General features: G+C 35.3%; 1 protein-coding gene across 4 annotated transcripts in view; it reads right to left on the bottom strand.

The window, feature by feature from the left end:
• Positions 1-12,677, bottom strand: part of EPHA5 (EPH receptor A5) — a 367,821-nt gene that overhangs the window by 328,699 nt on the left and 26,445 nt on the right. For all 4 annotated transcript variants that reach the window (XM_061145871.1, XM_061145872.1, XM_061145873.1 and 1 more), the window contains exon 2: positions 8,809-8,873. In XM_061145871.1, the coding sequence (XP_061001854.1) occupies positions 8,809-8,873 (65 nt within the window). The remainder of the gene's footprint in view (positions 1-8,808; positions 8,874-12,677) is intronic.

Here is a 12,677-nt window from a genome sequence, read left to right as displayed (position 1 = left end):
CAAGTTTGAGAACCTCAATATAAAATGCTAACAATTGAGAAAGAAGAATGGAACTGGAGGAATCAACCTGCCTGACTTCAGGCTCTACTACAAAGCCACAGTCATCAAGACAGTATGGTACTGGCACAAAGACAGAAATATAGATCAATGGAACAGAATAGAAAGCCCAGAGATAAATCCACGAACCTATGGACACCTTATCTTCGACAAAGGAGGCAAGGATATACAATGGAAAAAAGACAACCTCTTTAACAAGTGGTGCTGGGAAAATTGGTCAACCACTTGTAAAAGAATGAAACTAGAACACTTTCTAACACCATACACAGAAATAAACTCAAAATGGATTAAAGATCTAAATGTAAGACCAGAAACTATAAAACTCCTAGAGGAGAACATAGGCAAAACATTCTCTGACATAAATCACAGCAGGATCCTCAATGACCCACCTCCCAGAATATTGGAAATAAAAGCAAAAATAAACAAATGGGACCTAATGAAACTTAAAAGCTTTTGCACAACAAAGGAAACTATAAGCAAGGTGAAAGGACAGACCTCAGAATGGGAGAAAATAATAGCAAATGAAGAAACAGACATAGAATTAATCTCAAAAATATACAAGCAACTCCTGCAGCTCAATTCCAGAAAAATAAATGACCCAATCAAAAGATGGGCCAAAGAACTAAACAGACATTTCTCCAAAGAAGACATACAGATGGCTAACAAACACATGAAAAGATGCTCAACATCACTCCTTATCACAGAAATGCAAATCAAAACCACAATGAGGTACCATTACATGCCAGTCAGGATGGCTGCTATCCAAAAGTTTACAAGCAATAAATGCTGGAGAGGGTGTGGAGAAAAGGGAACCCTCTTACACTGTTGGTGGGAATGCAAACTAGTACAGCCACTATGGAGAACAGTGTGGAGATTCCTTAAAAAACTGGAAATAGAACTGCCATATGACCCAGCAATCCCACTCCTGGGCATACACACCGAGGAAACCAGATCTGAAAGAGACGCGTGCACCCCTATGTTCATCGCAGCACTGTTTATAATAGCCAGGACATGGAAGCAACCTAGATGCCCATCAGCAGACGAATGGATAAGAAAACTGTGGTACATATACACTATGGAATATTACTCAGCCATTAAGAAGAATTCATTTGAATCAGTTCTAATGAGATGGATGAAACTGGAGCCCATTATACAGAGTGAAGTAAGCCAGAAAGATAAAGACCTATACAGTATACTAATGCATATATATGGAATTTAAAAAGATGGTAATGATAACCCTATATGCAAAACAGAAAAAGATACACAGATGTACAGAACAGACTTTTGGACTCTGTGGGAGAAGGTGAGGGTGGGATGTTCTGAGAGGACAGCATTGAAACAAGTATACTATCAAGGCTGAAACAGATCACCAGCCCAGGTGGGATGCATGAGACAAGTGCTCGGGCCTGGTGCACTGGGAAGACCCAGAGGGATGGGATGGGGAAGGGAGGTGGGAGGGGGGATCGGGATGGGGAACACATGTAAATCCATGGCTGATTCATGTCAATGTATGGCAAAAACCACTACAATATTGTAAAGCAATTAGCCTTCAACTAATAAAAATAATTGAAAAAAAAAATGCTAACAAAAGGTGCTATGTAGGAAAAAATATGTACTCAAATAAGCAGTGAAATCTAGAATTGAGAGTAACTATGCATATTCTGGGGCTTTCATGGTGGTTCAATGCAGGAGACACAGGTTCAAACCCTGAGTTGGGAAGATACCCTGCAGAAGGAAATGACAACCCTCTCTGGTATTCTTGTCTGGCAAATCCCATGGACAGAGGAGCCTGGCGGGCTACAGTCCATTGGGTCACAAATAGTCGGACATGACCTAGCGACTAAACAACAGCAGCAACAAATGCAAACAAATGCATTGATGTTTTACATCAATTAAGCCAGAAGTCACCCCAAGTTTTGCTTGTTTCTTTTTGTTTCTGTCTACAATAAAGACCAGTTCCAGGAAAAAAAAATAGTTTACAAATCCTCTCTTTATTTTATTCGAAGTGAAGTGGAGTCCTGAGTCCTACATTTGGGAGCTAAGGTATAAAAACCCTGAAGAGTTACTTATTTCATTGAACTGTCAAATGCCAAAGACAGAGCTGAGTGGCTGTTCCTTTTAACTACCAAAATATTGCTTTCTGGTTCTGTCTTGAAAACAGGGATACAGAAGTAGCTTTTTAATCAACCATTATCTTTTCTATTTCTTTAGTGGGTGAGGGATGACATGGTCCATTTGGGTACATTATCCTATCTTATCCTACAACAACACTGCAAGATAGATGACATAATAGCCACTCATCCCTGCTTAACAGGCAGGAAAGCTGAGATTCCCCCAGGTCTTCAAGATTCAGAGGAAATTACAGATATAGCTGGGATGTGGAAGACCCAGGTTTGATCCCTGGGTTAGGAGGATGCCCTGGAGAAGGGAATGGCAACCGAATCCAGTATTCTTGCCTGGGAAATTCCATGGACAGAGCACCCTGTTGGGCTACAGTCCACGTGGTAGCAATGGCTTAGCATGCGCACATGTGTTATACATTTTTTCAAATGTATTATGATCTATTAATACCAATTAATAATGAGAGATTTCATTTTTTGGGCTCCCAAATCACTGCAGATGGTGACTGCAGCCATGAAATTAAAAGATGCTTGCTCCTTGGAAGAAAAGCTATGACCAACCTAGATAGCATATTAAAAAGCAGAGACATTACTTTGCCAACAGATGTGTGTCTAGTCAAAGCTTTGGTTTTTCCAGTAGTCATGTATGGGTGTGGGAGTTGAACTATAAAAAAGAACTGAGTGCCAAAGAATTGGTGCTTTTGAACTGTGGTGTTGAGAAGACTCTTGAGAGTCCCTTGGACAGCAAGGAGATCCAACCAGTCAATCCTAAAGGAAATCAGTCCTGAATATGCACTAGAAGGACTGATGCTGAAGCTGAAACTCCCAACACTTTAGCCACCTGATTCAAAGAACTGACTCATTAGAAAAGACCCTGATGCTGGGAAAGATTGAATGTGGGAGGAGAGGGGATGACAGAGGATGAGATGGTTGGATGGCATCACCAACTCAATGGGCATGAGTTTGAGTAAACTCTGGGAGTTGCTGATGGATAGGGAGGCCTGGCATGCTGCCATCCATGGGGTTGCAAAGAGTTGGACACAACTGAGCAACAACTGAACCGAATAGCGTGTGACCCACTCTAGCTTATTTAAAACTTACTTTGAGGTGAATTTTCTCTTCAGCATCAACTCCTCTTTTATATAAACTGGAAGTCTAAGAACTATCCAGAACGACTTACGTCTCTGGAGACCTAATTGGAGGAGTTCACCTCCTGGTAGGAGTATCAGTATCCTGGAAGACCTGGGTTTAAAATGGTCTCAGTCTCTTTCCAACTGAACACCCTTGGACAAGTCACTTACACTGAATCAGCCTCATTTTTTCCATCTGTAAAAAAATACTAAATATCTCTTTTTACATTGTCATTGTTAGTACCAAATAAATTTATGTAATAAATGAAAGTATTTTTTTATGGCAAGACAATGAGAAAGAATGACATGTTATCACATGTGCCAAACACATACATATTCCTCCCAGCTGTGTCACAAACTACTTGCAAGACCTTGAGCAAAAATTGTAACCTTTCTGCCACTTCTGTACAAGTATAGAGAGAAAAGAATAGAAACATTTCAGTTATCACATTGCCCTAACACTTCCATAACCCTGGTTATAGTAGAGAAGAAAAGTTAGGCTCTGACTCATTCTCACTACTATAACTATTAATAGCTCCAGTGTGTATACATATATAACCTACTAACCAAACTAAACAAGTACTATAACTAACTAACCAAACCAGGCACAAACTAAGTCAGTCACACATAGTTTGATAGTTTGTGCCTGGAAGAGTTCTAGTTACAAGCTAAGGGCCTAATATATATCTGCTGAATGAATGAATGCAGCGAATATACATAAAAGTTAACTTGTCTGTAACTGAGTACATGTACAGGAAAAAAAAAAGAGAAAAGAAAAAGGGAAAGAGACTCCAAGTTACTACTGTAAGGTGAACACACACACACACACACACACACACACACACACACACACAGAATCTATCTCATAAACTGTGGTTACAAAGCACAAGCTGAAGCCAAATTTCAAAGGATGTGCCCTAAGATAAGTACTCAAACAAAACTAGGAAGAAACCCTCTCAGCATGTGACAGTGAGAACAATTAAAAAATAAAGTCCCTCATGAAACAAAATCTCAATGTTTGTGCAATATTGAAAAACAACTCCATGAAAATGTCAATATTGCAGACTATCAGCTTAAATAATTGAAGAGAAGCAGGGGGAAACTGAGATAGACAGAAGAATTTGCTTAGTCTTCCAACAGCAGCCTTTGCTCAACTTTGGGCTGCAGAGGTCATGGAAATCTACCAGCCCTGGCTTTCTGAAGCTTCCAACTAAACAGAAAAGTTGGAAATTCAGATTTTACATGAAATCTCCCAGTCTTTAAGTGCTGACAATGAATCCATACAGATAAGAGTCAAAAACAAAGAAACATAAAAACCTGATGGACTAGTGGATCCCAGTACAAAAATAGAAATGCAATAGAAGATCAAAGAAAGGATGTGTACTGGGAGCCAACACTGCCCAGCTCTACTTTCTGTCACACTTCTTTAATCTACATGTAGAACTACCTATCAGTAACGTATGACCCATTTCATAAATTTAAAAATATTATTCTTCTAACAAATATTTATTGAAGTTCTATGATATGCCAGGAACTGAGCCACGTTTTAGAAACACTGTACAGTGGCAAATATGAGCTTGCCATAAGAAATCTAAAAGCTCAAAAGCCAAAAAAAAAAAAAAGCAAAGAGTACAACAGGTGCACTGATGGTTTCTAAGAAGTGTATGGTGTGTGTACATGATTACCGAGATGAATAAGTGCTTCTTTTAAGTTACTTGCCCGATACTCAGGCCTACATTTAAGGTACTATTTTGATTAGTCTAAAAATAAAATAATAAAATATTCTTTCCTAAGGTCTGAAGTTCAGGAAAATGTTCTAGAAAAAAAATCCAGAATATTCTTCTTTACTTAGTAAAGTAAAGGCTTTGAGACTAGAGGAACTCTAGTCAAGACAGTCTCAGGAGAGTATTCTTTTACAGCGTTATTGGGCTATATATAATGGCAGTCCTCTGAGATCAAGGCTTTGAAGAGTATCCTGCCTGACTCACCCCACTCTAGTACCTGCCAGACTACCATTTTCACCCTGATGGCAGATTGTTGCTTTGTTTTAAAGGCTACTTTAAAGAGTTGAAGAGGCAGGAAAGAGCAGAGGGTACCTTAAAATGCCACAAACTTATGGTTCTACCAAGATTTAGTCCTTCTCTTGACTGTTCCCAGAACTACTCCAAGAGTTTGGTAAATTTCCAGAGTCCTGAAAAGCTGATTCTTATAATACTTCTCAGTTTTTTTCATGGCTTTTATGGAAGAGAAAATTTTTGGATATCTTTACTAAAGAATTTTTGCTAACATTATGTCAATGATCTATATTTCAGTTAGATTATCTATTCATAAATGACTCAACCTCATAACAATATATAAAAAGTACAAGCAAATTTTATTGAAATTGCTTGTATTTTTATCGTACTTTCTTCAAAATATAATTTTAAAAGTTTCTTCAATTTGCATTTGGGTGAGTTTAACACAAAATGTAACACCTGGGTTCGACACACATTCCTCATACTTGGATAAGTGCACATTTCACTAAGTTTTTCTAATTTAATTTCTTTTTCTTCTATATTAACACCAGGCATTAGCAGTGTGGTTATATTAGCTAGTGATTTCAAAAGAAACCACTCCAAAAATTACAAGCATTTTGAAAAAAATACTCTTCAAAAAACTCTGAACAAAATTAGCAATATACAAACAATTATAATAGAAACGAAAAGTAAGGACGAGGTTTTTAGAATGCCTGGAAATAGCTCATTCCCGAATCGAAAGATAATGTTTTTATAAAGAAGTCAATTGTGCTTTATACAGAAATCACATTTAAAACTGAGTCATTTCCCTAAAACTATCTAGCTGCAACAACAACTACATCAGATTTACCCTCACAGTTACACTCTGTCCAAACTTTTCTGAATAACTACTGAATGGAAATATGAGAAATACAAAACTAAATTCAAAGAGAATATGACAAATTTTCTGAGGCTTTAAAAAATTTAATTTCATCCCAATATGTCAGCCTCTTCTCAGAAAGGGCAATTCAAAATATTTATGCAATAAATCATCTTTGATATGTGAAAAAATACAGAGAACAAAATATATTTACAGGTTCTCATAGATGGAGGTTAGCTAGACATCTTCCTGTATAGGAGGTGTACTTAAAGATGAAAGAAAGAAAATAACTCAGAGGTGGCCAGTGAGAGGAAGAAGGAAGAAAAAAATGGAAAAAGGAAGAACATAAGAAAAGTAAAAGACAAATTAAGTGAATATATACCTTTATATTGGCACTGGCTATACTGAATACAAAACTGAGTGTTTTTATATTCAATTACAAATTAAATAAGAATTTTTTTCACATGGTTTACCTTCATGTTTTAATATCATTAACAATCTACTTGTATTACTTTATTTATATTATACCTCTAAATGTAACTATATTATTTAACAACCAAAAAGAAATACCAACTTAATGAAAAAAGAGAAAGCACACAGAGATGAGGATGTTAACATATGTATTATTAGGCATTAGAACAATTAATACTACTCGTCCTATTTCCAGGGCTTCCCCAGTGGCTTAGTCGTAAAGAATCTATCTGCAATGCAGAAGCCTCAGGAGATTCAGGTTCAATCCCTGGGTCAGGAAGATCCCCTGGAGGAGGGCATGGCAACCCACTCCAGTATTCTTGCCTGGAGAATCCCATGGACAGAGGAACCTGACGGCTATCGTCCACAGAGTCAAAAAGAGTCAGGCATGACTGAAGTGACTTAGCACACACATCTTATTTCCACAGAAATAATGTTCTAATGTGCTGCAGTCCATGCAGTTGCAAAGAGTCGTACATGACTGAACTGAACTGAATGTTCTAAATAAAGGACAAATACACATAGCTGGTATATTCATCAAGTGGAAAAAGATTTTAACTTTTGGTTATTTTGGTTATTATAACCAGATTCGTTATGATATTTGATTCCTTAATTAGATTGAAATTAACCTTCAAGGTCATATGAAATATTATTAGTATGCATAATTTTAAAAATATATTCATGTATATACTATATAATTTTTAAGTATTCAAATTGTTTAAATATTAAAGTCATTAAGTAATAAAAATATTCCATCAAAGTCTAGATTGTTTTCAATATAACAGTCACACAATACAGTTAATGCTTTCTGTGTAATACAATGATTTTTTTTTTTTTAATCAAACTAATTTATTATCAATGCTCTTCTTAAATTTTCTGATCTGGGGATTTCTCCAGTGAGAAAGGGGGCTATTTTCCATTCCCCATACAAAATACAAAAATTCTGATCACATTATACACTTAGTCAAGTGAGCAGGAAATCATCAAGACAAAATTATCTGTCTCAAATAACAGTTTGGAGAGAAAACGACAAGTGTCTGAATATATGTATTTATTGTTTTTCTCTCACTGTCATTTCTTTATGTCCAATAAGCAATAAAATATATTTCAAAGGACAAAACAGGGTAACTTACATAACAAAATGAAGAGATTCATAATAGCTTTTGCAATTGCCCATGATAAAGGAAAGAAAACAAATTTTCAATATTGAAAATGAGATTAAATGTTAGAAGCTGATGAGTTTCAAATGCATATGAAATATCACAGAAAAAAAAGAAATTATTATATTTCCATTCACATGTAATACAATGATTTTATGTCACAATATTTTACTTATGTTTTCATTCTCCATCGGATAATATGAATGTGGTTTTCATTAAGCAAAAGATATGGAATACTTTTATATAATATGTGTTTTTAGATGGTTAGCATCATAAATATTATCAATATGTTTATATTTTAAAATGCCTTACCTAATTTTCACCCCAAAGACTTTATTTTTAATGTATACCATACAATAATTTACTAATTAAAACAATGGTGGGTTATAAAAATCTTCCAATGAGCATCTTTTCTGAAAGTTCTCAATAGAGAAAAATTCAAGAATTAAAAGAAAACCTTTGAATGATGACTGATGATATCAATCACAATGGAATTCAAAGGAATTTCTTATAACATTTTAATTCCCTAATGTAGTGAATGAATCATAATAAACTGTTCCCAGTGTTTGATTCAACACTGGTCATTGATTGACATCAACTTTTACTTCCTAAGTCAATACAAACAAGCTAAGGGCATATTGCAGCAAATCTCTTTATTTATTTATTTATTTATTTACTTTTTCAGATAAATCAATTCTAAAAATGTGTTGATTTCTTCAACCTAAAACTCTCCTGAATGCTGAAAACCTTCACCTTTTTTTTATAGAGAAACATTCAGAGAGGAAAATAATACATTTGTTGTTCATTCATTAAAATCTCTTCCCAATTTCCCTGCTTTCCCCAATCAGACCTAATTTGAAGTCTCCTCCTTCTTCTTCACAAATACACTCCTCTTTTCTTAACGACAAGAATGTCCGGAGAATACAACTATACAATATTTAAGATGATGTCTATTCAAGTAGTTTAAGCTGTAGGAAAGATTTCAGAAAGACTTACCCCATTTTTTGGAAAAGCAATCCATCCCAAGTCCCCCATGACAGTCCGTGAATCCAACAAATTCACTAAAAAAGAAAGAACACAAAGCTGTGTGAATTATACAAAAATACATCACTATTTCCATAAAGTTATTAAAAGCACATATTGTTTCCATAACTGAAAGCAGATTAAGCATTCATTATGATGAATACAAGAGTGACAATTTAAAGAAAGCATTATTAGGATGCAAGAGAACAAGAGATTTTGAATAACTATTTGGAGAACAATTATAGCAAAAGTATACAAACAAGTCGTTACTCTAAATGGTCCCCCCCCCCCACCCTGGTCAAACAAGAATAAAGGGAAAGAGTTAATAAAAAAAAGAATAAAATGAAAGTTCCACAGGAAACTCAGAAGGACCATGTCCCTTTTTTTAACGACTGTAGGTCTTGAGATTAAGCTGCAGCCATAAAATTGCAGCTAAGTATACTCTATTTTCTTCTGGAAAGCTGTTATGAAGCAATTAACAAATAATTTACATTAAATAGCAATAAACTATTCCCAAGCTTGTAACATTTTTGTGATATTAACCAAAATCTGTAATCCAAATTGCAAATTTAATTAAGAAATAAATCTACAGACACTTTACCAAGCTTAGAAAATTACAGCAGTTCTCAAGGTTGTTGCTACAGTTAAGTGCCTGTTGCATTCCCAAAGATACTTTCTACTTATATACAACCATAATCCAAAATGTGTTTATTACAGAACTGTTGGTTACATTTTTGAAAGGCATATCTCAACTATGGCTGAGTACTTTAAAATATTTATGACTCCCAAGACAGAAGTCATCAATGCAAAAGGAAGGAATGTAAGAGTATGTATACACACATGTACCCACACTCACACTCACAAACTCACACACTCACACACACATACATATATACATACATACTCAAGGAGTTTATATTTTAACAGGTTTATCACCTATCCCTATGAAATTAAAGTAGTTTTGATTTTTCCAGTAGTCATGGACATATGGACAAGAATTGGACCATAAAGAAGGCTAAGCACTTTTGAACTGAGGTGGAGAAGACTCTTGAGAATCCCTTGGACAGCAAGGAGATCAAATCAGTCAATCCTGAAGAAAATCAACCCTGAAAATTCATTGGAAGGACTGATGCTGAAGCTCCAACACTTTGGCCACCTGATGCAAAGAACTGACTCACTGGAAAAGACACTGATGCTGGGAAAGACTGAGAGCAGGACGATAAGGGTGCGACAGAGGATAAGATGGTTGGATGGCACCATTGACTCAATGGACATGAGTTTGAGCAAACTCTAGGAGATAGGGAAAGACAGGAAAGCCTGGAGCGCTGCAGTACATAAAGTCACAATGAGTCAGATTGAACAACAACAAATGGTATTAATGTGGTCAAATGTTTTAGACCTAGATGATAGAACATTATCTTTCAAATATATTATACCTAAACTAAAAGGATCTACCTGGCATGCTTTGCAGCTGAACCACTTTGAATGAGGATGGTAGTTGCACCCAAAAGAAACAACTAGGCTAGCCCTGCTCAGAGCTACTGAAACTTCCTTAACTGCATTCAAGAGTCAGTATCTTGTAATGCCCGCAATTCTCAAAAAAATTGTTCGTGGTGGGAGTGGGAGGGAGTCTCAAGAAGGAGGGGATATATGTATACTTGTGGCTGATTCATACTGTTGTAAAACAGAAATCAACACAATAAAGCAATTAACCTCCGATTAAAATTGAAAAAATACTCAGAAAAGAAAGAAATAAAAAGACAGTTTTATCTGCAAGGGTAAGCCTAGGGTACTAAGGGTTTAACAACTGATCGACTGAGAAATGCATTATAAAATTGTACAAGAGAACATAAAATAAAATTATCATGACCAAGGAAATCTGGATCATAACAGAAATGGAAAGTTCCAATATCCTACAGAAATTATGTGCATTTAGCCCTTATTATGAGAAGGAAAATGGCAACACATTCCACTATTCTTGCCTAGAAAATACCATGAACAGAAGAGCCTGGTGGGCTACAGTCTGTGGGTCATAAAAGAATCGGATATGACTTAACGAAACAACAACAACCCTTATTATCCATTGTTTTATTTCATATTACATATGCAAGCATACATATGTTACACACAAAGGTAATAGTCTATATTAAATTATTAATGCAAAATAAGAAAAAACTTAAAAACCTTAAAAAACACAGATATACTCAATACTGTAACATACAACTGTCTATTTTCATTAAGTTCTGAGCTCTTTAACAATAAAAATGCATGTCTACAGAATGCTTGTATTAACTTAAACCTACATACAATAAGGTTTTTTTCCCTAAATTATTTATATAATTTGCAGAATAATTATTGCTTAGAGGAAATTGACCCAAACAAAAAAACTGTTGTTTTAAAACAACAAATACCAAAACCAAACAAACCCAAAATAGTCCACCACCTTCTAACCTTGCAAACCTTCCAGTCACCCCACTAAATCTAATTTTTCAGGTATATTTGAATTTTTTTCTTTTAACTGTACTGTTGGCTCTTTTGGTTTCTATGGGAATTAGGCTACATTAAACTTAAATGTCCTTGTCCTCATTTTAGTCTTTTCTGGGTCACTAGGGCTGTGTCTAGACATGACTAAATATCAGGGGAGTGCCGAACCTAAATAGTTCTGTTTATTCATCTTTATGAGTCATTTTATTCACCTTTTATACTGAGCAGTAGCATATCTGTTTGGACTAAAGTAGAGCAAATGAGCTAAGTAAAGGTGTTCTACTGTGAAGGCAGCTAAACTGAACTTAATTCTGTGACGACAAAGGAATGTGCATAAGAATTCTAGGATTCCTAACTAGCCTGCCATGAGAAACACAGCACTCTTTGTAAACTTCTTAATATGTGCAATTGGAAATATTCATTATTATCAACACAATTCCATGTGTCTAAAATATAGTTACTCTCATTTGAATTAACCTTAATCAAAATGACTATTTTTACACTTTGTGGTTTAGAAAATATACATATATGAAAATAAATGAATGACCTCAAAATTATAGCTCTGCTGCTAATATCATTTATTGGGAGTTTTCAATATTGGGATGTGTTACTGAATACATGAAAATAACTACAATAGGAATGTACGCTGCCTTTCTTTTGCTGGTCTTGTCAAAAGATTTTCTTCAAATAAATAGATTAGGAGGTTTATGGGCAATACATGCATGTCACTTTTCAGTGCTGCCTAAAATTGCTTTCCTCCTAGAAACAGATGATTTCATAAAATTCATAATGCAAAGCACATATTTACATATACCATTTTTACTGAACTGGAAACTGAGGGAAAAAAAGAAAAATTAGGTGTTTTAGGTAATTACCTGCAGACTACTATATTATAATTTTGTTCATATAATGCAGAGTAAATTGGAATTTGATGCCTCAAGGAAAATAACTATCTAAAATTAGATCTACATACCATTAGATAGAAAGATAGATACAAATAGAGAGTATGAGAGTTTTCGCCAACCTCCAAGTTTTGCACATGCTGCTTTAGCTCTCTCGAATACCCTTCTCCCTTTGTGAACTGCTAACTCTTCATTTGTACTTCAAAACATATTTTAGAAACTGCCTTCCCAGGAAACCATCTCTGATTCTCCTTTTCCTAAATGTGGGTGAGGTAATATTACTGAATATTTCATTAACACCCAATTCTAATCTCCAAATCACGGAATACACAAAACTGTTTTGTTCCCTTAAGAGAACACCATATTTTTACTCACGCCTATGAAAATAGCCTGCACTCAGAGCAGATGTACAGTTGTGTGTTTTCTAAATGGATCATTTAGTCAATGGGCAGCTCA

This window comes from Dama dama, chromosome 6, assembly GCF_033118175.1.
Source record: "Dama dama isolate Ldn47 chromosome 6, ASM3311817v1, whole genome shotgun sequence".
Taxonomy (NCBI): domain Eukaryota; kingdom Metazoa; phylum Chordata; class Mammalia; order Artiodactyla; family Cervidae; genus Dama; species Dama dama.
The sequence above is the reverse complement of the archived record's forward strand: the minus strand, read 5'-3'. Positions and strand labels throughout refer to the sequence as shown.